Raw genomic sequence first — 24,595 nt, 5'->3', positions numbered from 1 at the left:
ACACAACCTCACACAAGTAGCATTTCATCTTTAAAAGTTTCAGACTTGAGCAGCAACATTTTAAAAATTTAGCAGTGACTCACACGTGAAGTTTGAAGTCCTTAAAATTTTATTGACGTGCGGAAGAATGCAAAATATCAATATTTATATTGCCGCGCTGTCTGAAATAATTCCGCATCCCTCTGTCGCTCCACACTGTAGAGAGCTCGTGAGCGCGCTTTCAGGTGTTGACAGAGAAACCTAGTAAGAGTCGGCGAGGAGGAAGAGGGTGTGTGTGTATGAAAGAGAGAGGGAGGGAGAGAGAGAGAGAGAGAGGCACGCGCTCTCTCCTAGTGCACTTTGCAGTAAGTTGCGGGTGGCTGTTGCTGGCGTGGCGGTTGCTGGTCGCGCAGGGAACTTTAACACGCTGGATCCCAAAGTCCGTCTCCCTCACCTGCGCAGTTCGGAGCTGCCATGGATTTCTCGGCCGGATTTACTATCCTAATCACACTGCCGATCTTTCTGCAGACGAACGGCCTTTATATCTCCAGTAGCATAGGTACGTGCGGCTGCTTTTACCTATTTACACTTCCAGTTCCATCCCGTCGCAAGATGTCCTGCCCGGTACCACCCCAGTGCGCATCAGACCTGGATGTTTGCGCACTGTCCCCATCCCGGTGTGTGAGAAACTTGTGGCACGGGCTATTTCGGATCTATTTAATTATTCTCTGGAGCTTTAGGAAATATAAACAGCCGCGGCATTCTTGCGTGCTTTATCATTACTGTTTGTTTTGTGTTTGTTTCACATGCTGATGAAATTAATTCTCAGCGCAGCTCTGGTGGTGTAGTGGAAATGTTTTGTGTGTTTTTTTTTCTTTTTTTTTTTTTTTCTCGCGTTTGCGATTTTTTTTTCTTTTCTTTTTTTTTTTTTGACGGACGCTCTGGCGATATTGATCTGCCTGAGAGCGGAAGTATTGCAGGATATTGATTTCAAATAATAATAAAAAATGTGCCAGTTCTGTTCTCTTGATATGTACGTTTTTCATATGGAAACTTAAAAAAATACCCTAAAGCTTTGAAATAGAACTTTTGGTTTTGGAAGAGAAAGACTAGACTGTTTTTATGCGGCAACTTTCTGTTTGTTGGTAACTTGAAATTGTTATTGGTAAATTACAGATTGTAATAAATATGCTAGAGTAAGTGGTCTCTTCAGAGATGCACATGCAGAACTCAGCATCACTTTGAACTGACACATCGGCTGTGTCTCAAAACCTATTGAGTTCTCTACCTAGACATCATTTTTGGGCATCATAGATGTGTGCAACGTAGGTTAATTAAAGTATTTTGTGAGCACACTGCACGTTTGAGTATTTTATTAGGCATCATAGGTGTGGTTATCATTACTAGGCATCATAGGTATGTGCAGCATTTTTGGGAATCATAGGTGACTTTTGTGCATGAGGTGCATAACATGTGTATTACAGGTGCATGTGGCACTTTTGCGTATGATAGGTGTGTGCAGCATTTTTGTGCATCAGTTACATTAAGTATTGGGTATCATAGGTGTGTGCAACATTTTTAATATCATAGGTAAGCATTTTTGAGCTTTTTTCTAAGGTATAATAGGTGTGGGCATCATTTTGTGCATCATAGGTGTGCATCAGGTGTATAAGCATTATTGGGTATAATAGGTGCTTGTGGCACATTTGGGTATCATAGATTTTTTGTGCATCAGGTGCAGTAAATAGTATTTTCAGTGCATGTGGCACTTTTGGGCATGTGTGCAGCATTTTTGAGAATTATAGTTGAGTGGAGCATTTTTGGGAATTAAAGGTGCATGCAGCATTAATGGGCATCTTAGGTGCATGAAACATTTTTGGGTATCATAGGTACATGCAGCTTTTTTGGGTATCATAGGCATGTTTGGAATCAGCTGAGCTGACCTGGAATGCGCCTGTGATCCCAAAATGCTGTCTTGATAGGGTGCTCACTAGGTTTTGTGAAACTCATTTAGTATGAGTGGTCTTTTTTCCTTATGTGAGTCTTGTTGTATTTCCTCTTGATATATTTCAGTATTGTAAATACATCTATCAGGCATCTGGCTGTCATTGAAAACAACAAGGCATATTGAGAATTATACTTGGTATTTTGTGATGGGAGGCAGATATGTAATTACAAGCACAGAATACCAAAACACACTGTTCATACAGTCTGTGCACAAACAGGCTTTGTTAAATCTGAAAATGATGGTGTCAGACAAGTGTTAATGTGTTTCTTCAACCAGACCCTTCTGACCCATTGCTTCTCATGTGCATTAACTCGCTGCATTGGAAAGAATGTGCATTTCAAGTGTCAACATAAACACATCTAAATTTAATTTGCTTTGTGAGAAGAAGCATTGTTTTTGCTAACTATCACATGAAAGTCGCCGGCATAGTGACATTCATTATAGATGCACTACGGCTAAATGTGTGCTGTCTGACTGACTATCTTTGTGTGTAATGCAGATTCCCTGCAGCATGTTCTGGGGGACTATGGACTGGTGAAACCCGTTCTTACTGATGCAGAAGGCCGCTTCCTGTCCCATGCGGTATCGGTTGGTCCAGCAGGTGGGCAGTTCCGTAGGCGCTGGAGAAGAGAGGCGGCATCAGCCGACCACGCCCACCATGAGTTCAAAGGAGACACGCTCGAGCAGCTCTACTACAACGTCACGGTCTTCGGCCGGGAGTTTCACCTGCGTCTGCGCCGCAACACACGCCTGGTGGCTCCCGGAGCCAAGATGGAGTGGCAGGAATCCGGCGGCATGCACTCCGAGCCTTTGAAGAGTGACTGCATGTATGTGGGTGACATTACGGACATACAGGGAGCCTCAGTAGCTATTAGTAACTGCGACGGCCTGGTAAGTGGCCACATTGGCCTGCATTTGTGTGTGGTGTTCCTTCATGAAGCTAATCTGTTCGATAAAAATTGCAATCATTGAGAGAAGCTTTAATGAAAAAGGAGTGTTTTGTCTTTCCTATATTAAATCAATATGGAAATTAGGTTTTTATTACGTACACAATGTATATTTGTAGGTTTTTTTTCATTTCAGATGCTCTCAAGTTGTATCTGAATACCAGGGGTGACATTAAGGGGCAGAACCTGATGTCACCAAGTGCAACATATTCTTGGATCAACATCTTTGTTGATCCTGGAACAACATTCCAACCAACCAATCAGATTTGAGGGACTTAAGTTTAAAGTTTATGTCAAGTTTAGGCATACAACCAGGGTTTTTCACCTATTATTTCCTTCTGATTTTAGAGCTAACTTATGGGTAGGGGTAGTTTTAGGGGTAGGGATATGGTTAGGACAAACTTTTTTGGACCAGGATCGACAAAATGTAATGACCCGGGAACACGTCTAATCACGACATGCATTAAAGGTATAGTTTACCCAAAAATAAAAATTTTGTCATAATTTACTCAAACTCAAGTTGTTCCAAACCTAAATGAGTTTCTTTCTGAACACAAAATAAGATATTAAGAAGATATTTTGAAGAATGTTGGTAATCAGTCAGTTGATGGTAGCCATTGACTTCTACAGTAGGAAAAACATACTATGGAAGTCAATGGTTACCGTAAACTGTCTGTTTACCTACGTTCTTCAAAATATCTTTTTTTGTGTTCAGCAGAAGAAAGAAACTCATTTAGGTTTGAAACAACTTGAGGGTGAGTAAATGATGACACAATTGTCATTTTTGGGTGAACTATCCCTTTAAGGGGAGACAACCTGGAACGTGGACGTGAACCTATATGAGATGCCCTCATTAAGGTCCTTTATGGTGTAGCCTAAATGTTTTGTCCCAGGCCATGTGTTTTAGGTGACAGACAGTGCTATCTTAACTGAATATTTGAAAAGTTGTTTTAGTGCATACAGTAGTCACAAATTTTGTGAGTATCCTGGGATATTTCTAATACAAGCTGAAAGGCAAATAAATAGTTGAGTGGTAGAGTGTGCTTTGTGATTTGTGTGCAATGAGATCTGTGTTTATGGCACTGACAGATGTGAGGATTGGAGCAGAGGTCTCTTGTTAATTACTGGAGGTGTTTTTCTTTACTCAAATAAAACTATAATTCTAAACAGGCCCAGATGAGAAGCTCCGAGAGTCTGTCTGAGATCTATACGCCCCCTGTGGCTGATATCTTTATACAGCGAGAAAGAGAGGCACAAAATAAACAGAATGAATAAACTTTATACGCAGATTAAACAGAGGTTAAATAAATTATGTAGACATTAACTACAGAGTTCCAGTGCAAGGCTGTGCTGTCTGTTGGTCTCAGTGTTCTTGTAGAGGCATTATAGCCATTTTAGTTCATTGATTGCACTTAAGTTTATTGATTTGTATACTTGAAATCCAAAAAGAATTTTTTTGGTTAATATAATTGACACAAATTAAAAAGTACTTAAAACATGACCAATACTGTAAGGGAATACTGTAGACTTTCATTACATATATGTAAGCACACTTTAAAAGTGCGTATTTGTCAATTTAATTTTATATTTAAAGGGATTGTGAACTGCATTATTTTATCATTTAATAATGTTTCCTGATGTGCACTTATAATGTTAGTATTATTTTTTACATAAAAAAATTGTCATTATTTAGAAATAAAAGGCATTTTCCTGCCTTATATTAGCCCTCTGATTTCAATGCTCTGTTTTAAGGGGCGTGTCTGCTGTGAGACTTCAGTGTAAACAGCCACTGCTGTGATTGGCTAACATCTTTGCATATGCAAATAACTAATTGTTACATATGGAATTCTCGAATTCTATATGATCTCGTCATTGTAACTCGATTTCTGCACACTAACCAATGCTTTCATCATAACTAATGGTGCGTTCACACCGGACGCGAATGAAGCGGTAAGCGCGAGTGATTTACATGTTAAGTCAATGCAAAGACGCGAATTGACATCCTGCGGCGCGATTCGCGCGAATGAAGCGGCGCGAATGAAGCGGCGCGAATGACGCGGCGCGAATTGAGCGATTCGCGCGAATGACGCGATTCGCGCGAATCGCGCAAGTTGAAAAATCTGAACTTTGGCGAATTTCCACGCCGCGTTAACCAATCAGGAGCTTGCTCTAGTAGTGACGTGACGTAGCGAGCTGAGGCAGAAATTCGAAACAACAACGGAGGACAAAATCATCGTCGCTGTACATCTTCATACATTTATAGAAACAGAAATAAAAAGGATCGTGTTTGAAAGAAAGTGAGTGAGGAGGTCGGACAATCTGATAAGTTGTAAAAAACGGTCTTTACTCAATTTGAGCTATATACATATATATACATACATATTAAGAATACAAGCCAACTAAAGACGACCAATTGAGCTTATTCGCTGTAATTTACAATTATTTCCCGACTGACAAGTTGTGTTTATTCAGAGGAAGTGTGCAGAAAGCAGTTGGAGAGTCTGGGACACATAAAGGAGCGGGAGAGCCCCTCTCATGACGCGAATTCGCGTCTGTTGTGAAGGGATTTTCACGCGCGAATGAAGCGAATGTCACGCGCGAATGAAGCGAGTAAACTCAAAATGTTCAAGCGTCCAACTACGCGCGAATAGCGCAATTTATTCGCGCAAGTCGCGTCTGGTGTGAACACAGCATAACAATGCAAACACAATGTAAATAAGAGATTCGTTGATTCTAATGGGAGTTTTGGTGAGAGTCCAAAACACTTGTGCTGTTTGATTGACAGCTCCAGCGATTGTAAAGGGAGCGTTCTTTGATTGCTTCCTATATATATTTTACTCACAGTTTAAATAACAGATTTTCATCCTACTAAGAGAAACGATGTGATGTTGACCATTTAGTCACTGTTTGATTTACTGACAATAAATGATTTTGAGGCAAAAACTTCTGACTGTAGGCCTACATGCATCATTACATATCAGAAATCCCTGGTCACTGGTGATTAGACATGTACTGTACACATAATCCGTACATATCAAACAATCTGTGACACAGTAAAAACTTTTTTACTCACATAAGTGTGTTGCGCCGTCCCTGTCAGATCCAATATAGAATCCAGCATTGTTTTTTAATTTCAGGCTCTCTGCAAATCCAATGCAGCTATTGTATTTTTCCACAACCTGGCATGCTTCAAAGGCATGTTTATTGCTTAGTTGTTTGTATCGCAAGTGTTAGCGTTACCTAATAATACTTGTCGTGGTCGGATCAGTGGGCGGGGCTACTGAACTTGTGATGTCACCAACCCGGGAAGAAGCTCATTTTAGTCCCTACCAGCCGTTTGTTGTTGTCCTTAAATGAAAATTCTGTCATTAATTACTCACCCTCATGTCGTTCCACACCTGTAAGACCTTCGTTCATCTTCGGAGCACAAATTAAAGGATTAGTTCACTTTCTGATAATTTACTCACCACCATGTCATCCAAGATGTTCATGTCTTTTCCTTCAGTCAAAAAGAAATTAAGGTTTTTGATGAAAACATTCCAGGATTTTTCTCCATATAGTAGACTTCAATGGAGCCCAAACAGTTGAAGGTCAAAATTACAGTTTCAGTGCAGCTTCAAAGCATTCTATGTGATCCCAGACGAGAAATAAGGGTCTTACCTAGAGAAACCATCGCTAATTTTATAAAAAAAAAAAAAAAAAAAAAAATACTTTTTAACAATAAATGCTCATCTTGAACTAGCTCTCTTCTTCTTCGTCTCTATTAGAATTCCAGCAGTGTAGACACTGCTAAGCGTTTTACTGCCCTCCACAGGTCAAAGTTTGAACTAACTGTTATATACTTGCACTAGCATATTGTATATGACAATTTAGTTCAAACTTTGACCTGTAGAGGGCAGTAATACACTTAGCAGTGTCTACACTGCTGGAATTCTAATAGAGAAGAAGAAGACAGCTAGCTCATGATGAGTATTTATGGTTAAAACGTATAAAGTTTTTAATTTTTTTTTTAGAAAATGAGCAATGGTTTCTCTTGATAAGACCCTTATTTCTGGTCTGGGATCGCTGTAAACTGTAATTTTGACCTTCAACCGTTTGGTGCCCATTGAAGTTCACTATATGGAGAAAAATCCTGGAATGTTTTCATCAAAAACCTTACTTCCTTTTCGACTGAAGAAAGAAAGACATAAACATCCTGGATGACATGGTGGTGAGTAAATTATCAGTAAATTTTAATTTGAAAGTGAACTAATCCTTTAAGATATTTTTTGATCAAATCCGATGGCTCAATGAGGCCTGCATTCCCAGCAAGACAATTTACACTTTCAGTGCCCAGAAAGCTACTAAAGATGTATTTAAAACAGTTCAGGTGACTACAGTGGTTCAACCTTAATGTTATGAAGCGATGAGAATACTTTTTGTGCGCATCCAGGTTATGATATAGCCCCATATGAAATCATACTTACAGGAATACTCTGTGTTTGTGTGCTTGTGCACAGGTATGTCCACACCTGTGTCAGTTTGTGTGTGTGTATGTATGTGAATGCACGCTCCAGTGGGCATGGTGCCCACAGGATTAAACAGTCTCCATGCTGTCCTTCAGCTTCAAACACTCAGGGTCATCCGGGGCAACAGCCGTGGGCATCTTGCATATAGAACAGCCTCAGTAACTCCATTTCCTCTGAGGGTGATACTCCTCAACAGAGAGAATAAATGCAACCTTAGCTTCACGGCTCTTGTATTTCAGACCCAGGTTTGTTTGTACGTGATTATGTTGCAGAATGAATGGTGGCCATGCTAACAGCTGCATTAAGTGTATTTTGAATAGCTCAGGATATTCAGTAGTCAGGATATTCAGAGTGACAGATCAGGAGAGCCTTTGATTTTATCCTCTTTTTTTTGGGCATAAATTCTACAGATTCTATGGACATAAGTTTTGGCCAGGCAGTCATACAGAGACATTATGGACACATGCAAAAACATTTCTATGCATTTTTTTGTCAAACAAATACCTTAAACAAGTTTAGTGTTTTGTTCTTGCCTAATGTTTAAAATATTAAAAAAAAAAAATATTAAAATATATTTTCTCTGGACACCACAAACTCTTGCTGCGTGATTGACAGCTTCAGCCATTATAAAGAGAGCATTCTTTAAGTAAAAATAATAGCACAACATCTGCGTGCCATCACAATCTTGTTATTATCACAATCTTATTGTAAACAACTACTTTAGATCCACTCGCTCATCAACACCAGTGGGCGAGGACAACGATGCAATGATGTAAAATTAGCCATTGTTGTCTTGCTCCAGAGGCAGTCGTATGCAAATGATTGTGCCCCTGTGATATCACGTGCCACCTCAGATCCAAATTAAGCTTTTTTACAGCTTGATTATATAAATGCATTTTTATTGATGACGAGGATGTTTTAAGTTATGGAACTTGCAGGATATATTAATTATACAAAGACCTCTTATATGCCAAAAGAACAAGATTTCTCATGTCATGACCCCTTTAAAAAACCTTTAGAAATTATTTATTTTAATTGATTTTATTTATCTATTATACAAATATTTCCTTGAAAAATCTTAACAATGCTCAATCTTATACTTCAAACTGTTCTGGTTATAACTGTTTTTGGTAACACTTTTTTTTTAAGGTGACATAGTTACATGTTTCTATATTTACTTACTATAATAATAATAACAACAACAACAGTAAAGTATGTATAATTACAATTAACTAACCGTAACCGTAAGTTCATGTAGTTCATTATTATTACTCAGTACTTATTTGAGTAAGTACAATGAAATCACCTTATCACCTTAAAATGAAGTGTAACCATGTTTTTTAATGAGACCAGAAAGGGAAAACAGCCAGATGAAAATAGGTAGACATTGTAGCAGTAACCACTTGTTCAAGAATCTCAAAGAAACTCATTGTTCCATTCGTTCTGAATAACTGGAACTGCAGAAATATCAAAACATCTGCTCATTGAGCAAAAGGTTACGCAGGCTGTAAAGAAATCCAATTATGTGCTATTATGTTTTCTCCAAAACAGTATTTTTTTTTTTTTGCAAATCAGAGGTATGTGGTATACAAGTTGTTAGAGGTAAGATGTGGTAAACACAGGGTCCATTTTAGTAATGTAGAACTGAGAATCATTTACGGTTTATACGGTTTATCAACAGGTGTTTATCAACACAATGTACAGTGTATGTGAAGACGTGTCTTTTGGGAGGTTATAGTTTTAATAGCTAAAAGTATTTTAAAGTTTTCAAAACAATTTGTACTACAATTTGATTGGTGATATAAAATAGAGTTTTAGGTCTTTGTTTTAGATTAGTCATGACTGGACTCTTATAAGCTGAGAGGCCAATTTTGTGTTTGTTCGGTTTTGTAATAAAATGACTGAGGTCAAGATATCCTTTAATAATAGCAAAATGTTGACTGTGCATACATCTGTTTTATTGTGGGGTTTTTATTGCAGGTTACGTTAGCACTTACAGAGACCCAAGAGAGTAGTCTTTTATTGTTTTTACAAGTTAGAAAAATTAAGCCTGTCCACTTACTAGATGATGGCGTGCTATTTTCTTAAGCTATAGACAATAAAAGTGACTATATGTGTGTATATTAGTGCTGTCAATCAATTAAAAAAAATTAACTTGATTAAAAACGTTTTTTTTTTCTGCGATTAATCGCAATTAAAAACACTTAAGTTTTTAATATATTTCATAATGTAATAATTTCACAGTTAATCTCCAAAATAAACAACATAAAGAAACAACATGAAGATCATTTTATGAATGAAGGCCAGTATCACTCATACTAATAGTCTACAGCTACTGATGTCTCAATGAAATGGATTTTTTCCCCAATTTTAAACATGAATTATAGTCATTCAACATTCAGTGTAATTGAAAGCTATATATATATTTTTTTTACATTTATTATTAGGCTTCAAAAAAAAAAAACTTTTAATTTAAGTGAACTTAGAACAATCCTCACATAAACCCATAATAAATGTCATATTTACCTGTGCCTTTCCTACCTGTCTAACAGATAGGAAAATTACAATTCAATAAATTGAATAAAGTTACCAAACTGTCTGCACTACATAATTTATAGCCTAAATTAAATATAAATAATCATTATTAAAGATACAAAAGTTCTTTAAACAGCAGTGATTAATTTTCTCTGGTACCTTTTTCTTTCATTATCTTCAATGACAGACGGCATTAGTGGTTGCTGTCACGGTTTCAGGCCGGTTTCACACCGCACGCGTCAGCAGAGCTTAAAGGTGTTAAAGAGGATGTTTTGTTTTATACATTTTTGCAATATTACTTGAAACTGTCTTTACTAACTGATAAAAGACTATTAATTAGGTGCACTGAAAGGAATAAGATTAATATACATCATCTGTGCATGAGGTAGGGCCTTAAAAACATCAGCCGATTATCGCATAAACGATTGGCCCTCTGGCTTGTCAATCACTGCCGTGACGCTCCTTGTGAGAGACGTGCACGGCTGCGTGCTCCAGTAACTTTCCACACTCCACAGGCGCCGCATGCAATGTTTTTGTCAGGAGACAGGAGTAACAACTGCAGATTATGAGTTACCTGCGGTGAGTCCGACATAATGAATCCACTAACACGACACAGTGAATGCCGGTGGTAAACACTCATATTCCAATACTCGTGCAGCGCGTAGCAGGAGCAGAGCAGAAGCAGCAGTGCCGCGATCATTTCGGCGCTGGGTCTATTTTTGCTGCGCTGCTAACGCTCAAGTAAAGTGAAAGTACAAAATAAATATGATTGCACACAAAAAGTGCTCAAAATGCACAGAATAAGCATGTCTAGTGTTTTTAAACAAGAATTGGAGTATGTCAGAAAAGAAAATTAAGTTTAAAATAATATTTATAGAAGATTTACCCATTTAACTTGTTTTTAATTATTCAGTTTGGTTTAAAGTACTGTATGGTGTATTATAAAAAACTAAAGTAAACTAGCCAGAAAATATGATATATAAACATCCTTTTAGTTATTACACAGACAGGTAGGCTAGGCAGCAATACTCAAATCAAGCACGAGTTTGTTGTCTATTTTCGCCGAATTTGCTGTCTTGTAAACATATACACGTGGCAGATGATGTAAGCACAAAGCTTACCTCATTCGTGTGTAGCAATATGACACAAGGCTTGTACACATCCCCATGTTAACAAACTTTCAAGACTAACAAGTTTATAAATGACCAACTTTATAGGTTATAGGTTAACATAGATTATAGGTTACGCATGTTCCCTGAGAAGGGGGAAAAGAGATGCTGCATCCCAGAGAGGGTGCTATGGGGGAAACGTGACCGGTGTCTGAAGCATGGGTGTAAACACGACAATGAACTTGACATTGGCAGGTGGCAGCCTATGACGTCACTTCTGATGTGACCATGAGTATAAAAGGGCACCTTATTTCAATATGTCATCCACTTCTTGTCTGAAGGAGACGTTCGCACGAAAACCTGAAGCATGGCAAAGAGTTAATATATATATTAAAGTTCACCCAAAAATGAAACTTCTGTACATAAGGAGAAATTATGAATAATTATTGTCCATACAACAACAGTAGTGACCATGTCTGTAAAGACTATTGCAATATATTCCAACTCTTTTGAAGTCATATGATAAAGGTGAGAAATGCTTGTTTTTAAGGTGTGGTCATATTTACTGTTTCTCAAAAATACTGTTTTGCAGGCAAAATCTATTAATTTCAATAAGAATCTGGATGTTTAGGATGTTCACATAAAGGAGAAAAAGTTCCCCGCACAGATTTTGCTCATGTTCAAGTTGGTCACACGAATTCGCCATACAGACCTCCAATAGAAAGCTGCTTGGTTTGTAAGTGACTTCTGTGTGAGCAGTGCATTTCACTGAAATATTGCTATTGTGACTGGACTTTCATTCACTGAGTTGAGTGAGTTGAACTCAAAAACTGAATCGGTGAAGGAATCATCCTTTTGAGCCAGTCATTTTATAATGAACTGTTTGATCTGGTTGCCAAATAAGGCTAAATGATTAGTTTGCAAATTGTACAGATTTCTTCACTAATTAGGCTTTGGCAATCCCAGTCACAGCAAACATCTTATGACTTCAAAAAACATAAAGTAGTCTGTAGCACACAAGTTATACTGACTATTTTATAGCTCTTTTTGGTGCTTTTTGGGTATTTTTGAAGCTTAACAGCTGTGGTCACTTTGAATTGTTTGAAGACTGAATTGTTTATTTCACAGAAGAAATAAAACCATACAGGTTTATAACAACATGAGGATGAGTAAATTAACTCAGAACTTTCATTTCTGGCAGAACCGTTCCTTTGATATTCACTTCTATTTTTTTGTTCATAGTCTTGGTGGTGAGGCAGTTGGCATCTTTTAACCACAACTAAACAAACAGATAAACTTTCATGGACGTGTTCAAAAAAACCAAACGTAGGAAAGTGGAAACAGACAGGTGAAAGGTACCATCACACATCCTGAGGGAAGCTTTCGCTCGTAATATTGCCAGACTAATGAAGACAGAGACAGTGTTGAGCAGCTGAGCAGTTTCGAGAGGACATGCCATGATTGGTAAAAGACAAGGCCAAGGCTGATATAGCAAACAGGCAGGTGAGGAGAGCCGTATTGAAGACGAATGGTGCTGTCGGCACATTGGTTTCAGTACACAAGCAGGCCAGCGCACTTCTCCCCAGGGGAGACAGTCTTTTATATGTGTGTGCTGAAGAGTGGCCAAGGCCTAATCCTTTCACACACTTCACTGCCCGACGCAATTATACTCTTGCCTCTTCTCTTCTCGTCTCTTCTCTTGGGGCGAATCTGCATCCAGCAACACACTCATACCATCAATCAGACCCTTTGTCCATCATCATATAGTGTGCATTGCTGGCGATGGCAGCATCAGCACCAAAAGGCAAAGCTGTTCGTTCGATCTATCCATCCATCCATCCATCCATCCATCCATCCATCCATCCATCCATCCATCCATCCATCCATCCATCCATCCATCCATCCATCCATCCATCCATCCATCCATCCATCCAAATTGCTACCTGTTGAAAGAGCTAATTATTTCCCTAACACCTTCAAACACAAGTACGGCAGCATGTCTAATTTTGATGAGGTGATGAATAGAGTCCCACGAGGAACATTAGCACTCCATTCGCCTTACATGTTGTGGAACATCTGTTTCACTTGCTTCACTTTTACTTGCAGTTGGCTCGAAGTTCTTAAGCATTACTTGATCTCACCCATCTAATCTCATTCCTGTAGTTTAAAGGGGGTCCGCTCCAGGCGTAAACTAGTTCAAGTACCATAAGTGCCCCTCTGTCATCAAATAACACTTTTAACAACTCAGCAGAGTCATTTGGTCATTTTAGGAGTTGATGATCTGGTAATGACACAGGTGGTTTAGTCTGAAAACACTGTAGGCCGAGAGACTTCATTTCTTGCTCAAAAAGCACTAGCGTCACCATGGATATAATCGTGATGGTGCGCTGAGCTAGTGGAGTTCAAGTGCCATTTATTTCTGAGTATAATCATTATATCAATTTTCTGCTGAGCAGCTGTTATTGACCCCTTTTGTTCGAATTTGTGTGAATCGGCTGGTGCTGGGCATGAACGAACAAGAGATTACGCTATGATTACAGACTCCGCCCTGCAATGTGGCTCTCAAACACACAATTACTCAATCAGAGGCTTTTATCATCCAGTCAGCGGCTCAGCGCGAAGGCAGGAATGTTTCTCATAACCTATAATTACCAATTCCTACTCACTGCAATTCAGCAGCCATTTCACAGTTTATGCACTGATACATAAAAAAAGACAAGGGGTTTCCCTTTGGATGAGGAAATTCCACATGAGCAAAGACATTATGTATAGTAGGTGAAATTTTAATAGCAGAAGATAAATAAGATCTGTAGCACCATCATCTGTATGTCTGTAACATTGGCGCTAGCAACAGCAAGGTCATAAAAAAATGCAGTTTTGTAATGTAAGTCACTTTGGTTAAAAGTGTCTGCCAAATGCATATTGTAAATGTAAATTCAGTTAATACTACACTATAAAAAATTATTGTAATGTTAAATTTTAATGGTAAAAGACTTAAAAATGCTAAGGTAAAAAAACAGTTTATTGGTTTACAGAAAGTTTACGTACATTATACAGTGAATAACTGTAATAGATCTAACGGTACATGTAATGTAATTTTACAGTAAAATACCGTTAAATTTACAGTTTTTGGAAGTGAAAAATTACATTGTCTAATTTACAGTGAAAAAATGTAAATTCATAAATTTTCCCACAATTCCCTGTGTGACATTTCCCATCTGATGAATTTTCATTGAAATAACTGTTTCTTCTTAGTTTTTCTCAGTTATGTACATTTATGTTACATTTAATGCATGTTTACTGCATTTTTTAAATTTCATGCATGTTACCATGATGTTGTTTAGTGTTTGTGTGAATGACATTGTGTGCACCTTCTATATATTATTATTGTCCTTCTCAGCTTTTGGAAAAGCTGCTTGTGATGAGCTTTGATTCATCACAAAAGGCACAAATGTACAAAACAGATATTAGTACTTCAATAGGTAGGTAAACATATATCAGGTAGGTAAACATTATGGGCCCTATTTTAACGATCTAAACGCAAAGTAAAGCGCACGGTGCAGGTGCACTCAGGGCGTGTCCAAATCCACTTTTGCTATTTTAACGACTGAAAAACGGTCCATACGCCTGGGTCAGTTAATATATATGTGTGTGTATTGGCATGATTGTTCAATTAATTAGCCAATTTCGTTCATCATTATAAGTAGTAATAGGCTGAATTGAAAATAGGTAGCCTAATTCTAATACACGCAATGACTATTCATCATTACATTTTTATATTTATGTAGCCTATACAATAATATTCTTTTACACTGTAATCCTTTTGTTTTTAATATTTGGCATGTTTGTGTGATGCGCATCCCTGTGTGCAATAAGCAAAGTCAACGCGCAGTTTCTACCAACGCGCTCTAACAAAAAAATATTGCGCCATTGACTTTAGACTTTAGACCAGGTTTGAGTTGGTCTATGGCGCAGTCTATTTTCAGCTCCTTAAAATAGCAACGCGCCTGAACACATCTCTTTTTTTAGACCAGCACGCCCATGGGCGCACCAACTGGTGCAAATTAATTTACTAATTTAAGGACGTGGCGCTGAACGGGAAAACGCGAACGCCGCCGGACGCAAACTAGCAAACGCACTTGCACTGCGCCTTGCGTCGCATTGCGCCGGGTGTATTATAGGGTCCTATGTCAGTTAATGAAATACGTTTTTTTACTGTAAATTTAATTTCAATTTTTTATGAACCATAATTATTACAATATAAACCTTTAAATTATACGGCTTTGAACTGTAAAATAGACAGTAAACTAAGTACTGTCCCATAAAACCTAAATCGGTGCTACCATATTTTTACGGTAAAGTTCTGGCAACCACAGAAGCCATTTTTTTTACCGTAAATTTTACAGGGATTTTTTTGCAGTGTGTAAGTGTGCATAGTCTACTACATATTGTGAGTTATTTATTCTTTCAATAAAGCAACATTACATAGGCAAGGGTACTGTTGTTCCAACAGTACAATTGTCATGAAATTGCAAATGTTGTTATTGAGAATGTGCTAGTTTACCAAATTAAAGCTTATTTTTTTCTCACAAACTGGGGATTAACAAGTTGGAAAGCCACAAAAATTGTGTCAAATGGGTGTCAGAAACACAATGTAACTGACAAAAGCTAAAAATCAAAGGTATCAAAACCCATGTTTTGAGGCGTTTGACCTGATTTAGACGTTTTGGTTTAGAATAGTCGACCATTGTGTCTCACCCAATATCCATGGGTCTTGATGCTCAGCATAGAACATTTAGCAGCCTGTACACCAGGAGCCTCCCTGAGAGTCTCCCACTCTGTCTCTCTCCATCTCCTTCCCTTCATTTATCTGTGGGGAGTTGGGGATGGTGTGGTTTCATGAGCAGCAAAACAGGACGATATCACACTGTTTTGTACGTTTTCACACTTTCAGGCTTCCAGATGCTGATGTGTTTAATTTGTTTTTGTTATTTATGTTGTTTTGGTGTAGATTATGATTGAAGCATTTTAGATTTTCACTTGACTCTCTTATTATTGCACAGTAAAATCAGCCTGTCTGTCTGCCTCTCTGCCTACCTGTTTGTCTGTCTGTCTAGCTATCTATCTTGTTTACTCAGTATTATAGTAATGATAATCGATCAAAATTTGTAATCATTGAAAGTTAAAGTGGATTTTCATTTTCACATCATACAATAAATATTAACATTTAACTGCCAATTTGTGTTGAATACAGAAACTTGCAAAGCATATTGTATATCCCAAATACTGTATGTAGAATTTGTATGTTCATTTTCTGTAATGAAATTGATTTAATTGAGCAGCAGATCATTGTCCCCAAAATATTCCCATGCTTATGATGCAAAACAAAGCTTTCCAATCTGAAAAAGGAAAGTACGGCACTAAAATATTTTAAGTCATGATTCTTGTAACATGCTTTGCATCAACTTGTTTACAGAAGCATTAGAGATTGGTTTAATCTTACTCAAGCAATTTCTTTTGCCATAGTTCATTTCCAGTTCAGATCCTCCCATGAGTCTCCAAGCTCCAAGAGTTTTTCAAAGCCATGAATTGAATTCTAGTGTAATGAAAGTACATCCTTGCTGCAAAAACGACCTTAGCCTGACTTGACTTTGCATTGTCCAAGCTAGCTTATGATGATTAGTACTAGTTTGGTGTTGGTTTAGCTCAAGGAGGCCTTTAATACCTAGATAAATATACCAGTTAGCATTTCCATCAATTAAAAAAAGAAAAAAAGAAAAGAAAAAGCAACTGATCTGTGATGTATAACTCGAATGGCCACCAATGGAGAAGGATTCTTATTGCATCCAGATGGTGTAATTACAACATCTACCAGCAGGGGCTGACTGGGAAATATTAACTACTGTAGCTAGACATTGGTCTATCTGGTGAACCTAAATGTTGGTTCACCAGCTATACCAAAGTCTAGCTACAATGTCTAGCATGCTGTTTAATAGCAAAATTTAGTGGTCTGCTTTTTTACAGAGAAGCTCATTGTTTTTGTTGAATAAACTAGTTAAAAGTCTGCTAGGGACCAGCATGCAAAACACAACATATGCTGGAGGTTTCAGCAGGGTTATTGGATTTTCTTCAATAAAAACAAAACCTCTCCAGATTAAAACATGACTATTTAAGACTGTGTGTATCTTCCATGCTCTTCTGCTCTGGTTATGTGCTAATCATCATGCTTGATGCTTTATGTTCCTCTTCCAATGCTATTGAAGAATCTCACTTCATGGGATCCTGCTGTGGTGAGATCTGTTGCCTCTCATGTTCCTGTGCTATTTTTTCACAATCTCTCTGCTAAAAAGATGGCTTTACTTGTCTGTAATCCAGTTATTCTTTGCCTGAATGTCACTCTCACATGCATTCTACTTCACCACTATGTTTTATTGCTTCTTAAGATAGAAGCAGGTTATAGAATAAAAAGCAAGACGACACAACACAAGTCCAGCCACCCAGGTGCAATTCGAGGTTAAGTGCCTTGTTCAAGGGCACAGTGATGATTGGGCTTCCCAAATATCTTTCCAGTTCGTGTCTCCGACTCCACACTTTGCAGAAATGCCACATAGGTTGTCGAGTAGTAGTCAGCTGTAGTGGCCACATAGGGGGAGCTCACGAGTACCCTTCTGAATCTTAAAACCTTCAAAGATACTCGCAAAAGTCACCTTTCAAGTCAAGCCGCCTTTATTTATATGTCACTTTATACAATACAGATTGTTTTAAAGCAGCTTCAAAGTAATAAACTGGAAAATAACTGCCAACGATGCAAATTTAATCAAAAATTAGACGACTTATTCAAATAGCTGTAAAGCAGCTCTAAAAACATCATTATTTCAGCTCAAACCAATTCAAGTTTTCTTCTCAACTGATAGTGTAGGTCAAATTGATAATATTACTGAATATTAGGTGTCTTCTTAAAGCCCAACAAAGCAAGCCAAAGACAACAGAAAATGGGAATTGCAACACTGCAAGTACACATAAGTGTGCCATTTTGGTCAGGTGTGTTCTTTTACAATAAAAATGACATGGGAATGTAAATAAATACATTTTTGAATGTGAGAATGAGGATTAGTATTGTTGACAAGAAAATTAGCGAGAGTGATCGCTATCATCTACTCACCTTTATGTGATTTTACTGTTCTTCAGAATATCTTATTTTGTGTTCCATAGAACAATAAATGACAGAATTTTAATTTTTGGCTTAACTGTCCCTTTAAGGACTCGAAGCATGATTTTGACCTGTTTTATGTAAGCTAATATCATACAGGTGCTGTAAGGACACGCTACTTTGCTACCCATCTGTGGTCTGTCCTGGAGACCTAGGCTTGAGTCTTTGATAGAAATAAGATGTGACATGGCCTTTCTGATTGTCTTTTTCCTTGTGTGTGATAGCACGTTGCCTGCATTCACCTCGATTCCCAAGGAAAAGCACTTTCTTTCTTCAATATTATATTTTCTGCCTGTTTCTTGTTCACTCTCCCCTCTGGTAACCCCACCTCCTCCCCGCTCTGGGGCTCGGGCTGTAGGCTGTAACATCAGATGACTGATGCCATCTCAAGTCATTCTGTGATCGCATCTATCCATCCCCGCCTTAAGACTCACTGAGTTTCTCTGGCCATCTGAGGCTCTAATGTGCCGCCAATGCGGAGAACCGCGTATTTGCCAGAAAAAAAGTTTAGTAAATTGTTACAGCACAGTCTGTTTTAAATGAATTTGATAGGGTGAGGAGGTGTTGGATTCATACAGACGCTGTGTAATTTGTGCCTGGGGTGAGGCGGATGGCATATGCACAGCTTGTAAGCGGCATTTAACAGATAGATTTACAGCATTACTGTCCTAATAAACATAATAAGATCAAAGCTCCTCCACATAAAGCTGAATTCTTTAAGGAGGATTGCAAGAATTAGTCCCATCCTCCAAATAAAGCACTTAACCTTTGAGCCAGGGCATCTGTGAGTTGTGAGTTATCTGTTTTGCTTGGCCAGTATTCATTTGAGCTGTTTTAAAACATGCTCAGATGTCTTGTCGTGGGAATGCCATTTAGACTGTGAATTTTTGTGGATTTCAGGCTGTTTTTGGAACTCACCATGCTGGAATGGGAATGATCCAAGAAACTTGGAACGCAGTGCATCAGCAAAGAGGTCAAAAATCCAGCTGAGTCACAAGCTGTTGCTGCTGGAATGTTACCTTCCTGTGTGGGAAATTACAGGAGACTTGTTATTATGGGTGTTTCTTCAACTATGGGCACTCTTGACCCTGTGGACACACGCACACGCACACGCATATATATATATATATATATATATATATATATATATATATATATATATATATATATATATATATATCTGTGTATGCATAAATAATATAAATATATAACATCCATTCTGTAAATATGAAAGGGATAGTTCACCCAAAAATGAAAATTTGATGTTTATCTGCTTACCCCTAGGGCATCCAAGATGTAGGTGATTTTGTTTTTTTCAGTAGAACACAAATTATGATTTTTAACTCCAACCGTTGCTGTCTGTCAGTCGTATAATGCATGGCAATGGTAACATAATCTATGAGAGTAAAAAAACATGCACAGACAAACCCTGCAGCTCGTGACGACACATTGATGTCCTAAGATACGAAACGATCGGTTTGTACTGTATTTATATAATTTTTTACCTCTAATACACCACTATGTCTAGTTGCCTTGAGCGCGCACATCATCTGGTGCATAAGGTGTGTACGCGACTGGCGTAGTTTAACCCTTAAATGCATACCTCGGGTCTTTAGTGACCCGGGACGTCATTCACTAACCTCCTCCTTGTTCATTTTTTAAAGTTAGACATCAATCTTCTTGGTATTCCTCAATCAATTCATTATAAAGAATGTAACAAGAAAAAAATAATAAAATTATAAAAGAATGCCGATTTTTGTATTCATTTTTTGTAAAAAATGTTATAGGGTCGCAAACGACCCGAGGTGTGTATGAGTGTACGTATATTTTTTCTGCACAACAATAATTGAATCTTAGATAAGTGCAATTCACCTTTATTCCACAAGGTGGCATTGTCTGAAACACAATGCTGAAGTGACGACTCATTCAGACAGAAAACGAAATAATAAAACAAACATAAAATGGCTCAGCGATTTACTGCAGAGCAAGTACTGAACGCAATCAAATATGACTGTCACTGTCACTGGATGAATCTGGTGAAGCTGTTAGCGATCGAAATATTGATTTTGAAGATGTTGAAAATTATGTAGTTTTGAGAATACGTTTGAGATCGCGCATGGGCTCATATTCGTGACCTCAAACATAAAAATAGCCCATTATTTGCTGAATTTGCTGGGAAATGAGCTCTGACGAGGACAGTGATGATGGCATAAAACATCTGCTCAAACTGAGCCCTTTCAAGCTGCAAAAGGTAACAAAATACTATTTATTTTATTCTTCTGTAATTGTTACTCTAATATCAGAGGGGTTTTATATTATCACGACAGGTAGAGATCCTTCCGTGTTAGATATAGATCCGGGTCGATAAAGACCCAAATATGTAAGAATGATTGGCGAAACAGTCATGCATTTAAGGGTTAAACATGGAGCCCGTAGTACAACAGTTGTTATACAAATGGAAGTAAACCACTAAAAAACATGGTTTTATTACATCAAAACATCAAAATTCATTTTATTTTGTTACTTTTCGTAAGGGCAACTTTACAAATAAAAAGGACACATACAAAGATCTTGTTCACATACCTCAGTTGGATGTGCAAAAACCATAGGCACAGCTGATGGTTTAAGTCATTCTTGATCCTCTCCTGGGTATGTAAAATCATCAGGGGGAAAATGATCGCTGCAGACCCTCAACAACCTTAGTACGTTAATGGGTGTGTTGATATCCAGCCGGAGAGCAGTCAACATAACTTCAGGCTAGCAGGCTCAGAAGTTGGGAATACGTGGAACGTCACCACTCCCGAATGAGTTTGTGTGAGAGAACGTAATCTTTTAGTTTTAAGTTGGTTTGAACAATCCGGATAAGTGCAAGTAAGTACCATTTTGATTAGCCGTCGTACCTACAATGTTTGTGCACTGTGTAAACAATGAGTGACGTATATGTGCGAGAGTGCGTACACACCTCACACACCGAATGCCGTGCACAAGGCAGTTAACATACTGGTTTATTAGAGGTAAAAAATTATATAAATACAATTCAATTTCTCGCACAAACCGATCTTTTCGTGTCTTGGGACATCAATGTGTCATCACGAGCCGCAGGATTTAATTTGGATTTGTCTGTGCATGTTTTTTTTTACTCTCATAGATTGTTACCATTGACATGCATTATATGACTGACAGACTGCAATGGTTGGAGTTAAAAATCATAATTTGTGTTCGACTGAAGAAACAAAGACACCTACATCTTGGATGCCCTGGGGGTAAGCAGATAAACATCAAATTTTCCTTTTTGGGTGAACTATCCCTTTAATTTTTCTTTTCCTTAAAGGGTTAGTTCACCCAAAAATTTAAATAATGTAATTTATTACTCACCCTCATGTCGTTCTACACCCGTAAGACCTTTGCTCATCTTCGGAGCACAAATGAAGATGTTTTTGATTAAATCCGATGGCTCAGTGAGGCCTCCATTGCCAGCAATGTTGCTGCACCTCTCAAGACCCATAAAGGTACTAAAAACAAATTTGAAACAGTTCATGTGACTTTGTTGGTTCTATCTTAATATAATAAAGTGATAAAAATACCTTTTGTGTGCCAAAAAAACAAAATAACGAATTTTCAACAATATCTATATGGGCCGATTTCAAAATACTGCTTCTTGAAGCTTCCAAACTTTGTTTCGATTTAGTGATTTGGATCTCCTATCAAACGGCTAAACTGCTGAAATCACGTGACTTTGGCGCTCCGATTCACTGATTCGATTCGTAAAGCTCTGAAGCAGTGTTTTGAAAGTTTTAATGTGACCACCCCCTATATTTTATATATTCTTCTGATCACGAAGCTGAATTTTCAGCATCATCACTCCAGTCTTCACTGTCACATGATCTTTATGAAATCATTCTAAAAGGCTGATTTGGTGCTCAAGAAATATAAAAAGTATTAATTTCATTAAACAAAAGTCTTACTGACCCTTTTAAACAGTAGTAGTAAATATACGCTCTGTTATAGGAAAAACACAGGTCTTGAGTGCACCAAAAAAGATTTAAGAATTTAGAATACAATCCAGGCCCCTGTATCAAAAGCCAAGATGAGCTCAAAACATTGAGGACTTCATTTGCCAAAAGCACTGATGCTCACATTAAGATGTCATTTATTTGCTTGACAATCTGTTCTCAGGCTCGAGCCCAAAGTAACAGAGCGCTCTGTCATCAGGTGTTGGGTTCATCCTGCAGGGTTTCACATCAGTTTCCAATCAAACCCAGCCGTCTACAATGACATGAGCATCACTGTGCCTTACCTTAATTGATGCCCTAAAGAAAGACCTCTGGGTCTGGCCACATCAGCCTCTTGATGGCCAATACCAAGGACTCCTGATTGGAGTGTTGGACATAAGTGCAAACAGTAAACTGAAGGTTGAGAAGAAAGTCAATATACATTAATTGCAAGCTGCCAAACCCCCTTTGCTTTTGAACCTTCATTGATGTGGTCACATTTCCTGAGACAAAAACTCATCGTATTGCATCTGAAAGCACGTTCCGTGTGCTCCGGGACATTTAGACTGTAGGATCTGCTGCTGCAGAGCCTCAACACCAAGGTCGTGTGCGTATTTGACCCTGTTTTGCAGGCTGAATCCGAAGAGAGTGTGCGAGGGCTGCGGTAGAAGTGGTGAGGGGTAATCTAGTTAAGGAGGTTAACTATAAAAAATGACCAGGCTCGTGTGCACTGTTTTGACACTTTTTCCTCTTCGCAGCTGCAGCTTTGATGTATCGCGGTAATTCAGTGTTTCAGAGGCAGCGAATTACCATCAGCGGGGCTCTGTAAGAGGCAGGGCATCCATATCTATGGGAATAATGGGCAAAGTGACAATTCCTCTCAATGCAACAACAACGCCCCCACCCAACACATTAAATGCAGAAATCAGACCTAAAAGTGTTTATCTTAGAGAAATTGCACTTGGAGTACCATCACCCTTAGAGAAATGATTGATAACATGCCTTTTATCAAAGCACTTGTCTGTTTTTTTAGACACTAACAGAGATTATTTCATTTCGAGACTCGCATATTGTGAAAAACTGAGGCCGCCTGCTGGAGTCTTTTGTCACGGTAATTCGGTACGGTGGAGAACTCTGGTATTTTCTTCTAGATAAAACACCATTACCTTTTTTCTCCGTCTGAGGTAATACCACACTACTCTGTTATTTTGTAAGATAAATCACATAAGTATGGCCTCTTCAGTGAGCGGTAAACCACAGATGGGCACAAATTGTGTCTGCCTTTCGCTGGAGCCACATAAATAATATTGAGAATTCTGAAAATCCTATTGAATTATCAAGTAATGTATGGGTTTACTGGTGAAATGACCATTATTATCGCTCACATGTATTTTAGCATAGCATGGTATGTCATTTGCTTACAGTTGGAATCCACTTTTGAGCTAGGTAAAAAATGGTTTAATATGGTTAACATTGACTTCTCCTTTTCGCTTATATAGGCTAGTATGTGTTTGCAAAATGTCTGTACAAAAAGTTCTGTGTCTGTAAGACTACTAAACAAGTTGAAGTGCTATTTTACACCCACAAGATGTAATTAGCTTTCTATCACGCTGTATGATATTAGCAATATAGGCCACAGAAATCACATCAATCACTCTGGTCAGATTCATCAAATGTATTTTTTCCCTTTCCTACCTTTAAAACATATCTCATCTGCTTACTTTTGCTATTTCCAAACATAGCAAGTAAAATGTGCACGTGTCTCTCACCTTTACCACCAGAGAGCCACTCTATAGAGCTCTCTTAAAGGGATAGTTCACCCAAAAAAGACAATTCTCTCATTATTTACTTATTTACTCTCATGTCTTTTTAAATCTGTATGAGTGACGTTCTTTTGTGGAACACAAAAGAAAATATTTTGAAGAACGTTGAGAACTAAACATATTTGGAGCCCATTGACTTCCATTGTATGGAAAAAAAACTAAAAAAACAAAACACTGAGACATTTATCAAAATATTTTCTTTTCGGAGTGTCTATTTACACTAAATGCAAATAGCGTCCCTTGTTGGCAAACACGATTTACACTAGCTCCGCCCACCAATGTCTGGTTTGGCCACTCGAGTTTTAAAAAAGACACTTGGAATTTCTATATCTTCAATGGCGCAGCAGTAAAGTTCGATTGACGTGGGTTCGAATCCGCCTTTTGCCAAGCTCACAGTTATTTTCAATAAAAATGAAAATAATGTTCTAAAATTGGAAATAAACTGCGAACGAGTGTTTAATAATATTAAAAGTGTTTATTGGAT

At 38.0% G+C, this 24,595-nt stretch overlaps 1 protein-coding gene across 1 annotated transcript in view; it reads left to right on the top strand.

The window, feature by feature from the left end:
• The first annotated feature begins 389 nt into the window (after nucleotides 1-389).
• Nucleotides 390-24,595, top strand: part of LOC137031122 (A disintegrin and metalloproteinase with thrombospondin motifs 2-like) — a 191,797-nt gene continuing 167,591 nt past the window's right edge. Inside the window, exons 1-2 of the mRNA XM_067401817.1 lie at nucleotides 390-538; nucleotides 2,487-2,878. Coding sequence (XP_067257918.1) covers nucleotides 454-538; nucleotides 2,487-2,878 — 477 coding nt within the window. The 5' untranslated portion in view covers nucleotides 390-453. The remainder of the gene's footprint in view (nucleotides 539-2,486; nucleotides 2,879-24,595) is intronic.

The sequence above is a fragment of the Chanodichthys erythropterus genome, chromosome 1 (assembly GCF_024489055.1).
Source record: "Chanodichthys erythropterus isolate Z2021 chromosome 1, ASM2448905v1, whole genome shotgun sequence".
NCBI classification, from domain to species: Eukaryota; Metazoa; Chordata; class Actinopteri; order Cypriniformes; family Xenocyprididae; genus Chanodichthys; species Chanodichthys erythropterus.
The sequence above is the reverse complement of the archived record's forward strand: the minus strand, read 5'-3'. Positions and strand labels throughout refer to the sequence as shown.